Source organism: Bos indicus x Bos taurus, chromosome 17 (assembly GCF_003369695.1).
Source record: "Bos indicus x Bos taurus breed Angus x Brahman F1 hybrid chromosome 17, Bos_hybrid_MaternalHap_v2.0, whole genome shotgun sequence".
In the NCBI taxonomy this organism is placed as follows: Eukaryota; Metazoa; Chordata; class Mammalia; order Artiodactyla; family Bovidae; genus Bos; species Bos indicus x Bos taurus.
In genome coordinates, this window is record NC_040092.1 from 62,893,466 (window position 1) to 62,912,374 (window position 18,909).

At 39.1% G+C, this 18,909-nt stretch overlaps 1 protein-coding gene across 6 annotated transcripts in view; it reads right to left on the reverse strand.

The window, feature by feature from the left end:
• The window catches only part of NR3C2 (nuclear receptor subfamily 3 group C member 2), a 440,591-nt gene that overhangs the window by 251,225 nt on the left and 170,457 nt on the right, over window positions 1–18,909 (reverse strand). For 3 of the 6 annotated variants that reach the window (XM_027513404.1, XM_027513403.1, XM_027513405.1), the window contains exon 3: window positions 13,116–13,181. The exons of the other annotated variants lie outside the window; for them this stretch is intronic. In XM_027513404.1, coding sequence (XP_027369205.1) covers window positions 13,116–13,181 — 66 coding nt within the window. The remainder of the gene's footprint in view (window positions 1–13,115; window positions 13,182–18,909) is intronic. 6 annotated transcript variants of the gene reach the window in all.

An 18,909-nucleotide genomic window follows, 5' to 3' on the forward strand; every position in this document is an offset into this window, starting at 1 on the left:
ATTTTAATAAATCCAACCTCTTATTTCACAGATACAACATAAATCCACCAATCGAGCTTGGGTGCAGCAAAAATCGAGCAACAATTTCTGCTCATCATTACTTTACAACCATGTACAAAAGGAGTCATGATTCTTGTCTGAATGGCAAAGTTGTTAGAGAATCAAGTGCTCTAAACTCCCCTGCCCTCAACCGCATTCTTATTCTGCATCTGTGTTTCCTGCTCACTTGTGGCAGAATACTAATTTCAACTAATTTCAATGAGAGCCCCACATAATGTAGAATCTCATTTTATTTAAACAAAAACTAGAGATAAGGAGCAAGGCAGGGATGGCCCACCATACTGCTCGAGCCAGCTTTCCATTATTTAACACAATTATTAGCTGTGCATGGTAACCATGTTTTTTTATTTCTCTAATGTTTCTGAATTCCGATCAGAGCTGTTACTACTGTTTCTAACTTTGTACCCTCTTTTGCAAGCTTTCACAAGCCCCTTATTAAAGCACTGGGAAGGCTTCCTATCTGATACTCTGCCAGGCACTGTCCTTCTGGACACAATGCATTCAGGTTATTAGCTTGATGGGCATCATTCAGCAAGCTGTCTTACAATTTCACTGATCATCATCTAGTAAGACTGAATTGCTGCCTTGCCCATGGCTTTTAGATTTATATAATTAACCAAAATTAGCTTGATGTTTAAAACACAATGCCAGCCTACTCATTTATTTTTGGAAGAACACTTTAGTGAACACAATGAGTGGGCTGCTTTGGAATTGCCAACTTAAACTCTCAAATTTTTCCTATAAAATTACTATACTTAAAAAATTGAAATTCTATGAAGGCAAATACCATTAAAAGGAAACTATGTGATAAAGTAATGAGGTAACATATTATTTGCATTTCAGTTCACTATTAGATTCAACTAGGTTCCAGTAAAAAATATTTCACACAGTTGCTTGTGTGTGTGTCGCAAATATTATTTTTACATAGTAACTCCCAGAACAGAGTATAATGGCTTTGGTTACACAGCCCTAAAAACATAGCATGCACAAAATGACACGTATACACTCTGTCATTCAGAAGTTATTAATGTCAGACAAAAAATTTAAGTGCCAAGCACATATTAAACATTGTAATACATAGTCAATAATACCTTAGAGAAGAGCGTGAGGCTTTTTTTTTTTTCCTAAACTACTTTTGTGCTTCCTGATATCAAATTTACCTTCATAACTGATCCATAAAACATATTTAGTTACCTATATTTTCCATAAAGGAATTGAAGAGCAAAAAATCAAAATTATTTCCATAAAACGAAACTCTCTGTAAATAGCATGAAGAAATGATGAAATTAAAATCTGATTCTCTTGTTTCTAGTTCCACTAAAGCCAGTAATAGATACGTTAGAATCTGCTGAATCTTACTTTGGGTAACTTGAGACACACTTTTCTCTATATGAAAGTTGGTGACAATAATACCTACCTGATAAAGATCTAGTAACACATGAAAATCTTACTAATTATGTGACCGGCATAAAGCGCGTGTGTGTGTGTGCTTAGTCGCTCAGTTGTGTCTGACCTTTTGCGACCCCATGGACTGCAGCCCACCAGGCTCCTCTGTTAATAAGATTTCTCAGGCAAGAATACTGGAACGGGTTGCCATTTCCTGTTCCAGGGGATGTTCCCAACCCAGAAATTGAACCTGTGTCTCCTGTGTCTCTTGCATTGTAGGCAGATTCTTTACCCACTGAGCCACTGGGGAAGCCTCATAACTGATATAAAATGAGCACTCTGTAAATGGCAGTTCACACGTAATTCATTTACAGTGAGATTTATGCAGCCAGTTTTAACTAAGCATGCTGAAGAGCCAGGCGTTGTTCTCGGCAGTGCCCATGTGCAGCCATCATCCTAAGCAGGACTAATTGGGAAGATGTGAGCTTGTATTAACAGCATAAATGCCAACAAGTGGCTCCTCAGTCAACTTGGCCTCACCCCTCCATTCACCACAGGGCTGCTGGTTACCAGCCAATGGCTCGAGAGCAGACAGGAGACTTGAAGATCTGAATCTGGGCCGGCTGCTTCACTTTTTCGCTCTTGTTCTCTCAGGCTGCTACTTTCTACTCTTCCTCTTCTTTCAGTCTCAACCACCCATGATTAAACTACAGTGCCTCAGACTGTGCCAAACACAGGAGTTCAGCCAGGAAGGTGGCCGGGAGTAGGGATGGGGAAGCTAGGGGGAAAGGTCTCTCTGCTCTGCCTCAATAAGTACGGATTTTATCTGCTTTATGGTTTCTACTTAACATGCTAGACTTCCGGTGCAGATTCTGGTACTAATAAATAACTTTGGCACTAAAGGAATACAGGCTTAGGAAAAAGGAAATAGCACTGATTTAAAACATATCCCATTCTTTATCAAGTTGATGTACAGAAAAAAAGAAATGAGTACGGGACAAAGGTTCTAACGCACTAAAAGAAATTTATGAGACATAAAACCAAATGGAATAATGGTTCTTGACTGACTCCTGGTTTTGAATAAGTCGGCTGTACGTAATAATTTTGTCATATATTACTACAATACTATGCTATGTTCAAAACACGCTTTTTAACAGACGACTACTGAAACACTTAGAAATGAAATGCCATAATATAATTTTATTTCTAATTTTACTTCTTTTTGGCTGTAGCCAAAAGAGAGCGATATAAACATGACAATCAACAACTGTTAAATCCTGGTGATGAGTATGCACTGTATACTTCTCCTTTCTGTACATTTAATATATTTCATTAAAAAGTTTCAAAATATACAGTATGTGCAAAGCCTATTGGCATTTATTGACCCTAACAGGCCTTAATCCTCCTTCGAAGACACAAGCATTAACACTATATACAAGTTGTTAGCTTTGTATGTAAAAGTTATATAATCCAATTAAAGCATATTTTAAAAATATCAAAATGACTTACCACTATAAAGAATAGATGGTTTACAAATTATATAGAATTATTACCATGTGAAGGATCTCTATCATGCTCTGATTTTTTTTTATGATTATGAATAAACTTAATGGCAAACGTATATTTATGTGGGCTGTAAAACCCTCAGACAACCAGGCGGCCCCAATGAGGCCCATCTCCTGGTGGTCAAATGTTGTATAATCGTCTCCACTTGAGTGTTGGGAGGGACCTGGAGACAACTTCTAACCATTTAGTTCAGTTCAGTTCAGTCGCTCAGTTGTGACCGACTCTTTGGGACCCCATGAATCGCAGCACGCCAGGCCTCCCTGTCCATCACCATCTCCCAGAGTTCACTCAAACTCAAGTCCGTCGAGTTGGTGATGCCATCAAGCCACACCATCCTCTGTCGTCCCCTTCTCCTCCTGCCCCCAATCCCTCCCAGCATACAGCAAAAGCAATGAGACTTCACTTTGGAGACTGGATTATAAAACACTGGGGCCTGTGGACTCTCCTCCCTTGCTTTCCCCTTTGCCGGCTCTGATATAGCGGCCGCCATGTTGTAAGTGAGCTGCCCTTGGAGGCTTCCCACAGATTGCCTCAGAACAACAGCTTATGAGGAACTGGGTCTCCCAGTTTAAAATCCTGCCAACCACTAAAAGCGTTCCGACATGGATCCTTCCACAGCCACACTCCAGGAAGGCTGTAGCCTGTAAGACTCTGGGTTAGTTTGTTTTAGGCCACGGTCATAGAAGTACCACAGACTGGGTGGCTTAAACAACACTGCGTTTGCTCACACTTACAAAGGCTGCTGCTGCTGCTGCTACCGCTAAGTCGCTTCAGTCGTGTCTGACTCTGTGCGACCCCATAGATGGCAGCCCACCAGGCTCCCCGTCCTTGCGGTTCTCCAGGCAAGAACACTGGAGTGGGTTGCCATTTCCTTCTCCAATGTATGAAAGTGAAAAGGGAAAGTGAAGTCGCTCAGTTATGTCTGACTCTTAGCAACCCCATGGACTGCAGTCTACCAGGCTCCTCCGTCCATGGGATTTTCCAAGCAAGCGTACTGGAGTGGGGTGCCATTGCCTTCTCCAGTTATGAAGGCTAGGAGTATGCAATCAAGTATGCAGATTCATTGAATCTGAGGCCTCTTCTTGGCTTCCATATGGCAGCCTTCTCTCTGTACCTTCACATGGTCTTTTTTCTTTGCATACACATTTGTGTCCAAATTTTCTCCCCTTCATCAATCATATTGGATTAGAACTCACCCTAATTGCTCCATTTTAAACTTAACTACTCTTTAAAAACCTCATCTCCAAATACAGTCACATTCTGAGGTACTGAGGGTTTGGGCTTCCACGTACAAATTTTGGGAGGGACACAATTCAGCCTATAACAGACCCTAAAGTAAAGGACTTCACTAAGTTATTCTTAGATTCTTGAGCTATAGAAAACATGAGATAATAAATGTTTCAAGCCACAAAGGTTTGGAATGATTTGATACGTGGTGACATAACCAATATACTAGGTAAAATTTTCAGTTCAGTTCAGTTCAGTCGCTCAGTCGTGTCCGACTCTGCAACCCATGAATCACAGCACACCAGGCCTCCCTGTCCATCACCATCTCCTGGAGTTCACTCAAACTCACGTCCATTGAGTCGGTGATGCCATCCAGCCATCTCATCCTCTGTCGTCCCCTTCTCCTCCTTCCCCCAATCCCTCCCAACATCAGAGTCTTTTCCAATGAGTCAGCTCTTCGCATGAGGTGGCCAAAGTACTGGAGTTTCAGCTTTAGCATCATTACCATTCGCCATCTGGGCCCAGTAAAAAAACAAGTTCATTAAAACTTTTCATATGAACGTAAAGCTAACAAACTCCCATTTTTAATTTCACATTTTCCTGGCTTTAAAGGTAAATGTATTTGAAATGACAAATGTCCTTTGTAGGCAAAAAACTGCTTAACTACTGTCATGCACAAATCTGGAGCATTTCCATCTGGTAAACACCAATTTCAGATTCAAATTCCTCTCTAAGAGGTTCAAGTTTATTATCACTTCTGGTACACTTCTTGCACTTACACCATCAAATGCAATATTTTGAAAAGTTTGAATTTCATCAGTTTCAAGAGAGAAGAGTCATTTTCTATGCTCTGTTTTTGCAAAATATTTTCAGTTTTAGATTTATGCTATGCTATGCTATGCTAAGTCGCTTCAGTCGTGTCCGACTCTGTGCAACCCCATAGATGGCAGCCACCAGGCTCCCCCATCCCTGGGATTCTCCAGGCAAGAACACTGGAGTGGGTTGCCATTTCCTTCTCCAATGCAGGAAAGTGAAAAGTGAAAGCGAAGTCGCTCAGTCGTGTCCGACTCTTAGCGACCCCATGGACTGCAGCCCACCAGGCTCCTCCATCCATGGGACTTTCCAGGCAAGAGTACCGGAGTGGGGTGCCATTGCCTTCTCCGTTTCGATTTATAATAACCCATTAGAATGTACTGACCAGCAGAATGAGCAATAAAATGATTTTTATCATCCCTGTATTATTAATTGCCTTTCATTCTATTTTGTGTAAAAACAAACTTCCTTCAATGCTTATCCACTTACAAACCATCTCAAGTAAATTAGTGTTTTTATTGCAAGATGGTACAAATTAACACATCAGGTTTTTACACTGACATCCACTCTTTATTCTGTTTGTTAATGAAAATGAATGGTCAACATTACTTAAAGACCAAGGAAACACACTCTTTTCAATTCAATTTTCCCCCTGCTAATTGTAAGCCTGTAACTAGATTATGACTTAGAATTTTTTTTTTTTTTTACTAATGATTTCAAGACAGTCTTTATTCATTTAAACCTTTATGCCAGGAATTTCCAGTCTGCTACAAGGAAAGACCTGTGGATCATATCTTTAATTTAATCTTTGACAGAGTGTTTTCCAAAAATGCCTCTGTGCTTAAGTTCTAGGCAATAAAATCTATCATTGAGGACTGCTCTGTATGCTAGTTTTTATGTGTATTATTTTTATTGATCTTTTTTTGAGGGTCTGAAAAGCATTTATTGCTTTTCCTGTGACTACCAATATTTCAGTAGGCTACTAGTCAATGAAATTCAATTCATGTCTACAAGCATCATCCTCTATTTAGTTCTCACCTGTATTTGTAAGGGATTTGATGTAGATCATACCTGGATTGTCTAGTGGTTTTCCCTACTTTTTTCAATTTCAGTCTGAATTTGGCAATAAGGACTTCATGATCTGAGTCACAGTAAGCTCCCAGTCTTGTTTTTTCTGACTGTATAGAACTTCTCCATCTTCAGCTGCAAAGAATATAATCAATCTGATTTTGGTATTGACCATCTGGTGCTGGACACGTGTAGAGCTGTCTCTTGTGTTGTTGGAAGACAGTGTTTGCTATGACCAGTGCATTCTCTTGGCAAAACTCTGTTAGCCTTTGCCCTACTTCATTTTGTACTCGAAGGCCAAACTTGCCTGTTTTTCAGGTATCTCTTAACTTCCTATTTTTGCATTCCAACACCCTATAATGAAAAGGACATCTTTGTAGAGGGTTAGTTCTAGAAGGTCTTGTAGGTCATAATGGAAACCATTCAACCTCAGCTTCTTCAGTGTTACTGGTTGGGGTACAGACTTGGATTACTGTGATATTGAATGGTTTGCCTTGGAAACAAAGAGAGATCATTCTGTCATTTTTGAGACTGCATCCCAGTATTGCATTTCGGACTCTTTTGTTGACTATGAGGGCTACTCCATTTCTTCTAAGGGATTTTTGCCCACAGTAGTAGATATAATGGTCATCTGAGTGAAATTCACCCATCCCAGTCCATTTTAGTTCACTGATTCCTAAATTGTTGATGTTCACTCTTGCCATCTCCTGTTTGACCACTTGCAATTTACCTTGATTCATGAACCTAACATTCCAGGTTCTCAAAACTGCTCTTCACAGCATTGGACTATACGTCTATCATCAGTTACAACCATAAAACTGGGCGTTTTCACTTTGGCTCCATCTTGTCATTGATTCTGGAGTTATTTCTCCACTGATCTCCAGTAGCATATGGGCACCTACCAACCTGGGAGTTCATCTTTCAGTGTCCTATCTTTTTGCCTTTCATACTATTCATAGTATTCTCAAGGCAAGAATACTGAAGTGGTTTGCCATACCCTTCTCCAGTGGACCACGTTTTGTCAGAACTGTCCATCATGACACCATCTTGGGCGGCCCTATGAGGCATGGCTTATAGTTTCATTGAGTTAGACAGGACTGTGATCCATGTGGTCAGTTTGGTTAGTTTTCTGTGACTGTGGTTTTCATTCTGTCTGCCCTCTGATGGATAAGAATAAGAGGGCCGTGGAAGCTTCCTGATGGGAGAAACTGACTGTGGGGAAAACTGGGTCTTATTCTGATGGGCAGGGTCATGTTCAGTAAATCTTTAATCCCAGTTTCTGTTGATGCTCAGGGCTGTGTTCCCTCCCTGCTGTTTGGCCTGAGGCCAAACTATGGTATGGGCACTGACTGTACCCAGGGTATGGCCACTTCCTTCAAAAGGACTTATGCCCACACTGTTGTATTCAGTGCCCCGACCCTGATGTCCTTCAACAGTAAGTGAACTGTGAACTTTCAGACGTTCAAGTTGGACTCAGAAAAGGCAGAGGAACCAGGGATCAAATTTTCAACATCTGTTGGATCATAGAAAAAGCAAGAGAGTTCCCCAAAAAACATCTATTTCTGCTTTCTTGACTACGCCAAAGCCTTTGACTGTGTGGATCACAACAAACTGTGGAAAATTCTTCAAGAGATTCCAGGTAGTCTGGAATACCAGACTACCTGACCTACCTCCTGAGAAATCTGTATGCAGGTCAAGAAGCAACAGTCAGAACTTGACATGGAACAACAGACTGGTTATAAATCAGGAAAGGAATACCAAGGCTGTATATTGTCACCCTGCTTATTTAACTTATGTGCAGAGGACATCATGTGAAATGCCAGGCTGGATGAAGCACAAATCAAGCACAGGCTTGACTCTCCCTGGAATCAAGATTGCAGGGAGAAACATCAATAGCCTCAAATATGCAGATGATATTACCCTTATGGCAGAAAGAGAACAGAAACTAAAGAGCCTCTTGATGAAAGTGAAAGAGGAGAGCAAAAAAGTTGGCTTAAAACTCAACATTCAAAAAACAAATATCATGGCATCTGGTCCCATCACTTCATGGGGAATAGATGGGGACACAATGGAAACAATGACAGACTTTATTTTCTTGGGCTCCAAAATCACTGCTGATGGTGACTGCAGCCATGAAATTAAGACGCTTGCTCCTTGGAAGAAAAGCTATGACCAACCTAAACAGCATATTAAAAAGCAGAGACATTACTTTGCTGACAAAGGTCCGTCTAGGAAAGCTATGGTTTTCCCAGTAGTCATGTATGGATGTGAGAGGTAGACTATAAAGAAAGCTGAGTGCGAAGAATTGATGCTTTTGAACTGCATGTTGGAGAAGACTCTTGAGAGTCCCTTGGACTGCAAGGAGATGCAACCTTGGAAATCAAGTTTACCATTGAGCAAGCAGTAGCACTGTCAAGCTCAGCTTGACTTTGCAGTATTTATGCCTATGTATCACTTTTCTTTATTTGAAATAGCCTCAATTGTCTTTGCATACTTTCCTATTACCTCCCTTTCTTTCTTCCTTTGATCTTTATTACACTCTATCACCATTATTTCTGGGTGTCATTCATAGCATCAAAAGGGTAAACTTGCTCGATTCATGTAAAATCAGCTGTTACCCTGATATTTTCTGCAAGAACTGTCACTCTAGTTCTAGATATACATCTCACAGTTACTTAACTGAAATCCTGTCTGGCACGTATTAATGCCCAGAAATATGTGCTGTTTTATATATCCTTCTTTAAGAAGACTGATGTATAGATATAAAATGCCATGTTAATATTGCTAAAATCCTGATTATAATACACAATGCATTGTAGAAGGATATAAAATGGAAACTCTAGTATTTTACACATTTTGCTATACTGATTTGTAAAACTAGAAAGTCAAGACCTATGTATGAAAACACAGCAGTTCTCCTTTCCCTGCCCTACGATAGTTGCTGTCCAAGTAATCCATTTCAGGTTGGTGCCCACGGTCTGAGGCTTCCTTCAGATTGTGGTTTGAATGAGCGTGAAGGATTAGAATATAGAGAATTTGAATAAGGATTTTTCAAAAGTAAGCCAGAAGGAAAAACACCAATACAGTATACTAACGCATATATATGGAATTTAGAAAGATGGTAACGATAACCCTGTATACGAGACAGCAAAAGAGACACTGATGTATAGAACAGTCTTACGGACTCTGTGGGAGAGGGAGAGGGTGGGAAGATTTGGGAGAATGGCATTGAAACATGTAAAATATCATGTATGAAACGAGATGCCAGTCCAGGTTCGATGCACGATACTGGATGCTTGGGGCTAGTGCACTGGGACGACCCAGAGGTATGGTATGGGGAGGGAGGAGGGAGGAGGGTTCAGGATGGGGAACACATGTATACCTTGGTGGATTCATTTTGATATTTGGCAAAACTAATACAATTATGTAAAGTTTAAAAATAAAATAAAATTAATTAAAAAAAAAAAAAGTCAAACAGCTGAGTTCTTGAATTTTTTCCCAACCCTGACTCTCACGGGTCTTTAGACCAGTCAGGGCTGTTGCCAGACTCTAGGCAATGGAACATAATTCTGATATGACAAGTTGAAGTTTATAAAAATAGGATTCGACAGCTAACCTTTAGAATGTATTTATTTTTATACACTCTGTTCAACAAGCAATTCAAAGCATATTCACTGCCTTCCAGGCACCAGGGCTGTGATAGGTAAAAGGGATGCAGAGATGATGTTGAGTAACAGCTGTACGGAACACTAAAATATATATTGACCTAGAGCTTTTGAAAGAATGCATGATATGAAACAAGGTTAACAATTAACTTTGTGGTTAATAGACCTTGAGAAAATCTCAAAATAAGAACATCTGAACTCACAGCAATCATTTCTGTGTTGTTTCACTTAGAATTATAATAAGTAAAAATCTATACTCTTTTCCAACAAATACAATATGTATTTCTAATAATTATTATTCACTTATAGTACGTATTAATACCAGAACACGGGCCATAGAGAAGATCGAACAGAAACATTTTCCCCCAAAAGTTGAACTAATTTATAACCATTTATTTAGAAGATCAAATTCCTTGCTTGGGTATGTGTAGGGGACTAATTTTGTTAATAGTCGTTCTTCAGGCCAGATTCAGGTACCAGAATTCACTGGAGAGAAGGGCGTCTTATCAGACTCTGCTATGAACATTTAGGAAATTTAGAGACAAAGACTGCTCAGAAAGTCCCAGGCACGGACAGTGCCAGGGGTGCCACGGCTGGTGTTGGTCCTTCTCCAATCCATTACTGATCAGAGGTGCCTATTAATAAATATTGGGTTGGCCAAGTTCATTTGGGTTTTTATGTTACATCATACGAAAGAATCGGAACGAACTTTTTGGCCAACCCAATATAGTCACCTAATATGCTGACACTCAAATTTTGATTTTTGTTTTGCCTGTGTAATCACAATTGGTATTGCTCTTCATGCCGCAAAATCTGAGCTACCCGTGAGTGCTTTCTGCGTTTGTCCTAAACCAGCTGGAGGCCAGCCTATACACTCTTATGAGCCAGGAGAATTACTGATCGTTACCAGCACCAGCTCCGTGGGCAACAGAGCTGGGTTCACCCTGCAGCGTTCCACTCACTAGTCACGGGAGATCGTGAGTTAAACATGTGCTGCCTCTGAGCCACAGTTTCCTCACCCAGAGAATGGGGATAGTACTTGCTTTACTGGTTTTTAAGAAATTTTATTGGCGTATAGCTCATTTACAATGTTGTGTTAGTGTCAGGGACAGCGAAGTGATTCAGTTGTACACACAGTCATTCTTTTTTCACATTCTTTTCCCATTTAGGTCATCACAGAGTACTGAGCAGAGCTCCCTGTGCTATACAGTAGATCCCTGTTGGTTATCTACTATAGAGTAGTATGTATGTGTTCATCTCAAGCTCCTAACAGTTTGGAAAACTAACCGAGACAGACACTTAGAGCAGAACTTCAGACGTGGTCGGCACTTGGTATTAATCTCCGATTACATGTCCTAAACTTGAACAAGGCTTGCCTAGCAGTGCCAGCCTTTAATGAATTTCAGGTGATTTCCACTATATTATACATACAACTACTCTGTTTTCCACACACAACCTGTGCAAAGCTATTTTTGACCATATTGTATTTAAATTGTCTGGAAATATTTTAAGCCTATCATGACCCACTCTTTCACAAAACAGCCCTGTTTTCTAATGTAATTTAATGCAAGTACCTCAACAGTGGGTAATCTGAATTTTAATCTAATACTATAGCACTGGTACCTTCATCCTAGTTCAAGAATTCCTTTTAGAGTTCCTCACTAACATAAAACTAGGTTGCTCTGTAATACTGTTAATCAAATGACAAGGAAATAAGCATTCTCATGTGATCTAAATACTGACAAAAGGTAAAATATTCAGAAATCTATTTAAATACATTCATTAGAAAATGAAAACTACAGAAGAGAATGGAAGGATCACTAAATTCTACTTGACTGTAAATATCCCATCAAATGAAAGTTTCTCTTTGAAATAGGTTGGTTGTAAGGTCATTTTTTCTGGAACCCAGTATTTTTAAAATGCTGATATAATCAGAAAAAAAAGTGGAGAAAAAAGTGTGAGAAAACCAAATGAATTGAGAAGTACATTTAAGTACAAAAATAAGCCCTGTGCCCCTACCCCAAGCCACAGCCCTGACTGGAAACTCACAATAAGACTGCAGCTTTCCTAACTCCCTCCATCCTCATGCTAATTCCCGTACCCTCTACTCCAGGACAGACCTTTCTGATGTTTCCAGCCTTTGAACTATTTTCTGTATCATGCACTCCATCTAAAATGCCCACTCCTGCCATCTTTGCTCATCAAACATCCTGCCCGTCCTGTAAGGCTCTGCCCAGAGGCCAGCGCCTGTGCAGGTCGGTCTCTTCCTCCCACCCTTACTGCTGGCACCATCTGGGGTTCATCGACCCCCATCTGTCTTATTCTGTTTGAACCTCAGCTGAATAAGGACATGAAATAGCCCTCTCAACCAACTCACCCTCACTTCACCACATCCCCAGCAAAAGCCCCAGCAGAGGCACCCAGAAGGGGTTTGAACAACTGCAGGTGGTGTCGCCCTGCTGTCCCAGGTCAGCCGCTCACCTCCGTGCAGCTCAGAGCACAGACACCGGAGCTGACAGGAGCCAGGAAAGGTGCATTGTAAGTCTCAGCATCAAGCCATTTCATCTGGAAATGCAGCAAGTGTGGAAAACAAGGACTCTTTTGTTCAAGTTAATACTTTTCTTGAAACACAGAGATAGTTAATATCAGCTGAGAGGGAGAAAAGGGAGGAACGGAGGGACAGGCAGACCTAGGATGTGTTTAGGAAGGTCACAAAATATATTAGACTCACATCCTCCTTAAATCCATTATCAAAACAAATATCTCTTATTTTAAAAGATTATTTTGAAGAATGAAAAAGTAATATTTTTACTGTCAACTTATCTATGCTACAGCATCGCCTAAAATGTTACCACGTTTCTGGGGACTGACCCAAAAAGGTAGTATTCCTTAAAATCTATAAAAGAATCTAGATTCGGGGAAAAAACCAAGTACTATTTTATTTTGTCCCATTATATTCAATAGTAAAAGAGAGTACTAATTAGGATTTTTTATTTGTTTTCTTTCTTCATACCAAGACATTATACCTTTCAGAAGCACATCATCACTGAAACCAAATGACTTCATTCTCAAGAAGACTGGATTGTTTTTTAATAATTCATTGTCTTTATGACTTCAATCTGCTTAGTAACGATCTGACCAATTAAAAAAGCGTATGTGCCTAAAACATAAAAGGAACATACGAAAAGCTTCTAACAGTATAAACAGGAGGAGGTCTGAATCAGCTATTCCATTTTAGATGCAGGAACAACTGACCAGCAGAATAAATGCTTATATAGGCTGTTACTGTTCTAAATAAACTGAGTTATATCAAATATACATAAAACATACCTTTGTAGTACTTGGAATTTGGGGTTTGTTTCTATCTTTGTATTGATGTTCTGTTGTACTGTAGTTCTGCAAAATGTGAGAGAAAGTGGATGAAGGGCATTTAGGATCTTTTTCTTTATTGATTTACAATATTATATTAGTTTCAGGTGTACAGCACTGTGATTCAGTATTTTTATAGATTATACTCCATTAAAAGTTATTATAAGATAATGGGTATAATTCCTTGTGGTATACAATAGAGCTTGTATGTTGCTTATTTCCTAAATAGTAGTATCTCTTTTCGGAGAAGGTGATGGCACCCCACTCCAGTACTCTTGCCTAGAAAATCCCATGGACGGAGGAGCCTGGTAGGCTGCCGTCCATGGGGTCACAGAGTCAGACACGACTGAGTGACTTGCCTTTAACTTTTCACTTTTATGTGTTGGAGAAGGAAACGGCAGCTCACTCCAGTGTTCTGGCCTGGAGAATCCCAGGGATGGAGGAGCCTGGTGGGCTGCCGTCTATGGGGTCGCACAGAGTTGGACACGACTAAAGCAACTTAGCAGCAGCAGCAGTTTCTCTTTTAATTTCATATCCTCCCTGATTTATCCCTTTTCCATTCGGTAACCACTAGTTTGTATTCTATATCTGTGAGTCTGCCTCTGTTTTGCATATAAATTGTTTATTTTTTTTAGATTCCACATATAAGAGATATCATACAGTATCTGCTTTCTCTGACTTATTTCACTAAGCATAATATTCTCTAGGTCCATCTACATTGCTGAAAATGCAGAATTTCATTCTTTTTTAATGGCTGGCTAGTATTCCATTGTATACATATACAACACATCTTCTTTATCCATTCATCTGTTCATGGGCGACTGGTTTACTTCCTTTCATATACTGATTATTGTAAATAATGCTACTATGAACACTGGGGTGCATATATCTTTTCAAGTTAATGTTTTCACTTTTTCCAGATATACATTCAGGAGTGAATTGCTAGATCATATGGTAGCTCACTTTGTTGACAAAGGTCTGTAGAGTCAAAGCTATGGTTTTTCCAGTAGTCACGTACGGATGTGAGAGTTGGACCATAAAGAAGGCTGAGCACCAAAGAACTGACGCTTTTGAACTGAGGTGCTGGAGAAGACTTCTGAGAGTCCCTTGGATTGCAAGGAGATCAAACCAGTAAATACTACGGGTAATCAACCCTGAATATTCATTAGAAGGACTGATGCTGAATCTGAAGCTCCAATACTTTGGCAACCTGATACAAAGAGCCAACTCATTGGGAAAGACCCTGATGCTGGGAAGGACTGATGGTAGGAGAAGGGGGTGAGAGAGGATGAGCTGATTGGAACATGAGTCTGAGCAAAACTGCAGGAGATGGTGGAGGTCAGGGAGGCTGGCATGCTGCAGTCCATGGGGTTGCAGTCAGACACGACAGCGACTACACAACAACAATGGTGATTCTACTTTTAGTTTTCTGAGAAGCCTCCATCCTGTTTTCTACATTGGTTGTATCAATTTACATTCTCACTGACAATGTACAAGGGTTCCCTCTTCTCCACATCCTTGCCTACATTTGCTATTTGTAGATTTCTTTCTGATGGTGGCCATTCTGACAGGTGTGAGGAGATATCTAGTTTTTTTCGTTTGTATTTCTCTAACAAAGTTGAACACCTTTTCATGTGCCTGTTGGTCATTCATGTAGCTTCTTTGGAAATATGTCTATTCAGGTCTTCTTTCCATTTCTTCACTGCTGTTGAAAGTGTTAGTCACTCAGTCGTGTCCAACTTTGCAACACTATGGATTGTAGCCCATCAGGCTCCTGTGTACAAAGAATTCTCCAGGCAAGAATACTGGAATGGGTTGTCATTCCCTTCTCCAGGGGGTCTTCTCAACCCAGGGACTGAACCTGGGTCTTCTGCATTGCAGGAAGATTGTTTAAAATTGTTAAAAATCTGAGCCACTTTTTTTTGGAAATTAAGTAGTCTGGTAGGCTGCAGTCCATGGGGTCGCTAAGAGTTGGACACGACTGAGCAACTTCACTTTCACTTTTCACTTTCATGCATTGGAGAAGGAAATGGCAACCCACTCCAGTGTTCTTGCCTGGAGAATCCCAGGGATGGGGGAGCCTGGTGGGCTGCTGTCTATGGGGTGGCACAGAGTTGGACACGACTGAAGCGACTTAGCAGCAGCAGCAGCAGAGGTGTTTATCTATTTTGGAAATTAATCCTTTGTTGATCAGAACATTTGCAAATATCTTCTCCCATTTTGTACATAGGTTCTCTTTCATTTTGTTAATGATTTACTTTGCTGTGCAAAAGCTTTTAAGTTTAATTAGGTCCTATTTATTTTTGCTTTTATTACTTCTGGCTTAGGAGACAGATGCAAAAAAAAAATTGCTATGATTTATGTCAAGTAAGTGTTCTGCCTACGTTCTCTTTTATAAGTTTTATGGTTTCAGGTCTTACATTTAGGTCTTTAATCCACTTTGAGTTAATTTTTGTTTATGGTGTTAGAAAATGTTCTAATTTCATTCTGTTACATGTATCTGTTCAGTATTCCCAGCACTACTTATTGAAGAGACTATTTTTTCTTCATTGTATACTCTTGCCTCCTCTGTCAATTGACCTAGGTATGTGAGTTTATTTCTGGGCTCTCTATTCTATTCCACTGATCTATGTGTCTGGTTTTGTGCCAATATGACACTGGTGTTTTGATTACTGTAGCTTTGTAACACAGTCTGAAATCTAGGAGTATGATACCTCCAGCTTTGTCTTTACTTTTCAGGATTTCTTTGGCATTTCAGAGTCTTTTGTGGCTCCATGTGAATTTTATTTTATTTTTTTCCATGTGAATTTTAGGCTTACTTATTCTAGTTCTGTGGAAAATGCCATGGGTATTCTAATAGGCACTGCATTAAATCTATAGATTGCTTTGAGTAATATGGCCATTTTAACAAAATTAATTCTTCCAATCCAAGAGCACGGGATATCTTTTTTCTTTATATATATATATATATAGATAGATATAGATATTATTGAAGCATAGTTAACTTACAATGTTTTAGGCACACAGGTAGGTGATTCAGTTATATATACACATATATTGTTTTTCAGATTATTTTCCATTATAGGTTACTACAAGATATTGACTATAATTCCCTGTGCTATACAGTAAACCTCTGTTGCTTACTGTGTATCTATTTTTTTTTAATTAAAGTAGAAATCTAGCATTCTATTCATACTAAGTCAAACAAGTAGAAACAAAATGTCATAATTTTTTTAGCAGGGCAAAAATTCGTAAGTTTTTTAAAATAAATATTTTATATGTGTGTGTGTGTATATATACACAGACACACACACACACACACACACAAAGGCATTTCTACTACACTTGAGAAAGCCTTGGAAAAAAACATCAAAAAAAAAAAAAAGCAGCAATGGAGTAATTGGAAAACATAAATTAAACGAAATACAAGCACTGTATATGAATAGAAAACGTGAAACAAACTTCATAAAAGTAAAAGATCATCATATAGTCCAACTGTTTTTAAACATGACTGCAAGAGCATGGGGTATCTTTCCATTCCTTTGTATCATCTTCAATGTCCTTCATCAATGTTTTACAGTTTTTGGAGTACAGGTCTTTCATCTCTCTGATTAAGTGTATTCTTAGGTATTTTATTCTTTTTGATGAAACTTTTAACAGAGTTTTTAACTTTCTCTTTCTAATATTTCATTATTAGTGTACAGAAAAGTGACAGGTTTCTGTATATTAATCTTTTCTCCTGCAACTTCGCTGAATTAATTTATTAGTTCTAATAGTTTTTGGGAAGAAGCTTTAGGGTTTTCTATACACAGTGTCATGTCATCTGCAATGTGACAATTTTACTTCTTTCTTAAATGCCTTTTATTTATTTTTCTTGTCTGAGTACTGTGATTAGGACATCTAATACTACGTTAAATAGAAGTGGCATGAGTGGGCATGAGAGGAAAGGCTTTTGGCTTTTCACTGTATGATGTTAGCTGCGGGCTTCTCATAAATAACTTTTATGATGCTGAGATATGTTCTCTCTTACCCACTTTGCTGAGAGCTTTTTTTAAATCGTGAATGGATGTTGCTGCTGTGCTATGCCAGGTTGCTTCAGTAATGTACAACTCTTTGCAACCCTATGGGCTGTAGCCCACCAGGCTACTCTGTCCCCGGGATTCTTCTGGTAAGAATACTGGAATGGGTTGCCATGCCCTCCTCCAAGGGGTCTTCCGGGCCCAGGGACTGAACCTGCGTCTCTGAAGTCTCCTGCTTTGGCAGGCAGGCTCGCTACCACTAGCGCCACTTAAATCCTGTCAAGTGCTTTTTCTGACTCTGTTAAGATGATCGTGGGTTTTTATCCTTCCTTTCTGTCAATGTGAAGTTTCACAGTAATTGATTTGCTAATGTTGAACTGTCCTGTGTTCTAGAAAAAGTCCAGCTTATCATGACGTATGACCCTTTTTATATTGTTGGATTTGGTTTGCTACTATTGTCTTGAAGATTTGCATCTATATTCATCAAAGGCATATAATTTGCTTTTTTTGTAATGTCTTTGTCCGGTTTTGGTATCAGGATAATGATGGTCTTGTAGAATGAATTTGGGAGTGTTCTGTCCTCTTCAATTTTTTTTGAACAGTTTGAGAAGGATAGGTATTATCTCTTCTTTATATATTTGGTAAAAAGGACCTTTATTAATTTTTACAACTATATGTGAATCAATAATTACCTCAATAAAAGTGTCAATAAAAATAATTTTTAAAAGTTCCAAATATAAAAATGTAAGTGACATTAGGAACAATGATTACAGCTAGGCTTGCACTTCCAAGTATATAAGTAAGGAAGACGTTTTCTGTATTTTACAATATAAGATCAGATAATACTTGAATACACTTGCTTGGACATGCATTATCCAATATAGTATCCACTTGCCATGATTAAAACAAAATACAAAAATTCACTGCTCAATAGCACTTAATGAGCCAGTATTCAGTTGTTACATGTTGCCATAACAGCACAGAATGAAATGTCCATCCATCAGGACAGAAAGTTCTATCAGACAGCACTGTCACACAATCATGTAAAATATTAAAAATAAAAAGTAATTTATGAATGAATGAATCAATGAATAAATAACTTAGCTTATGAACAAACAAACCTATAAAAACATAAATTTCCACATTTCATGTGCTAAAGATTCATAATTGACTAGTTATCTTTCAACATCTTTTATCCTTAATTATTATCTATTATCTCTGTTGAATATCTCAACTCAAACCAATTAACAAAATATCTGTGCCAATTTGAGAAGAGTCCATTTAGTTTCTAATTCACAAAAATATGCAGATAGTATAACTTAAAATAATATTCCTATACATATATTAAAAAGTTACACAGTCTATATCCACCAGAATAGCTGAAATTAAAAAGTCAGATGACACGAAATGTTGGTGAGGATGTAAAGAGGAAAAAAAAAAACTGAGGCTGGAGGGAGGTAAAATGCTATATCTATCTTAGGAAAATGTCTGGCAGTTACTTAGAGGACTAAACACATACCTGCCCTATCACCCCAACAATTCCCCTGCTGCTGCTACTGCTGCTAAGTTGCTTCAGTCGTGTCCGACTCTGTGCGACCCCATAGATGGCAGCCCACCAGGCTCCCCCGTCCCTGGGATTCTCCAGGCAAGACCCTCCCCTACTAGTTATTCATCCAAGAAAATGAAAACACGTCTACAGAAAGCCCTATACAGGACCCTGACTGAAGCTTCATTCT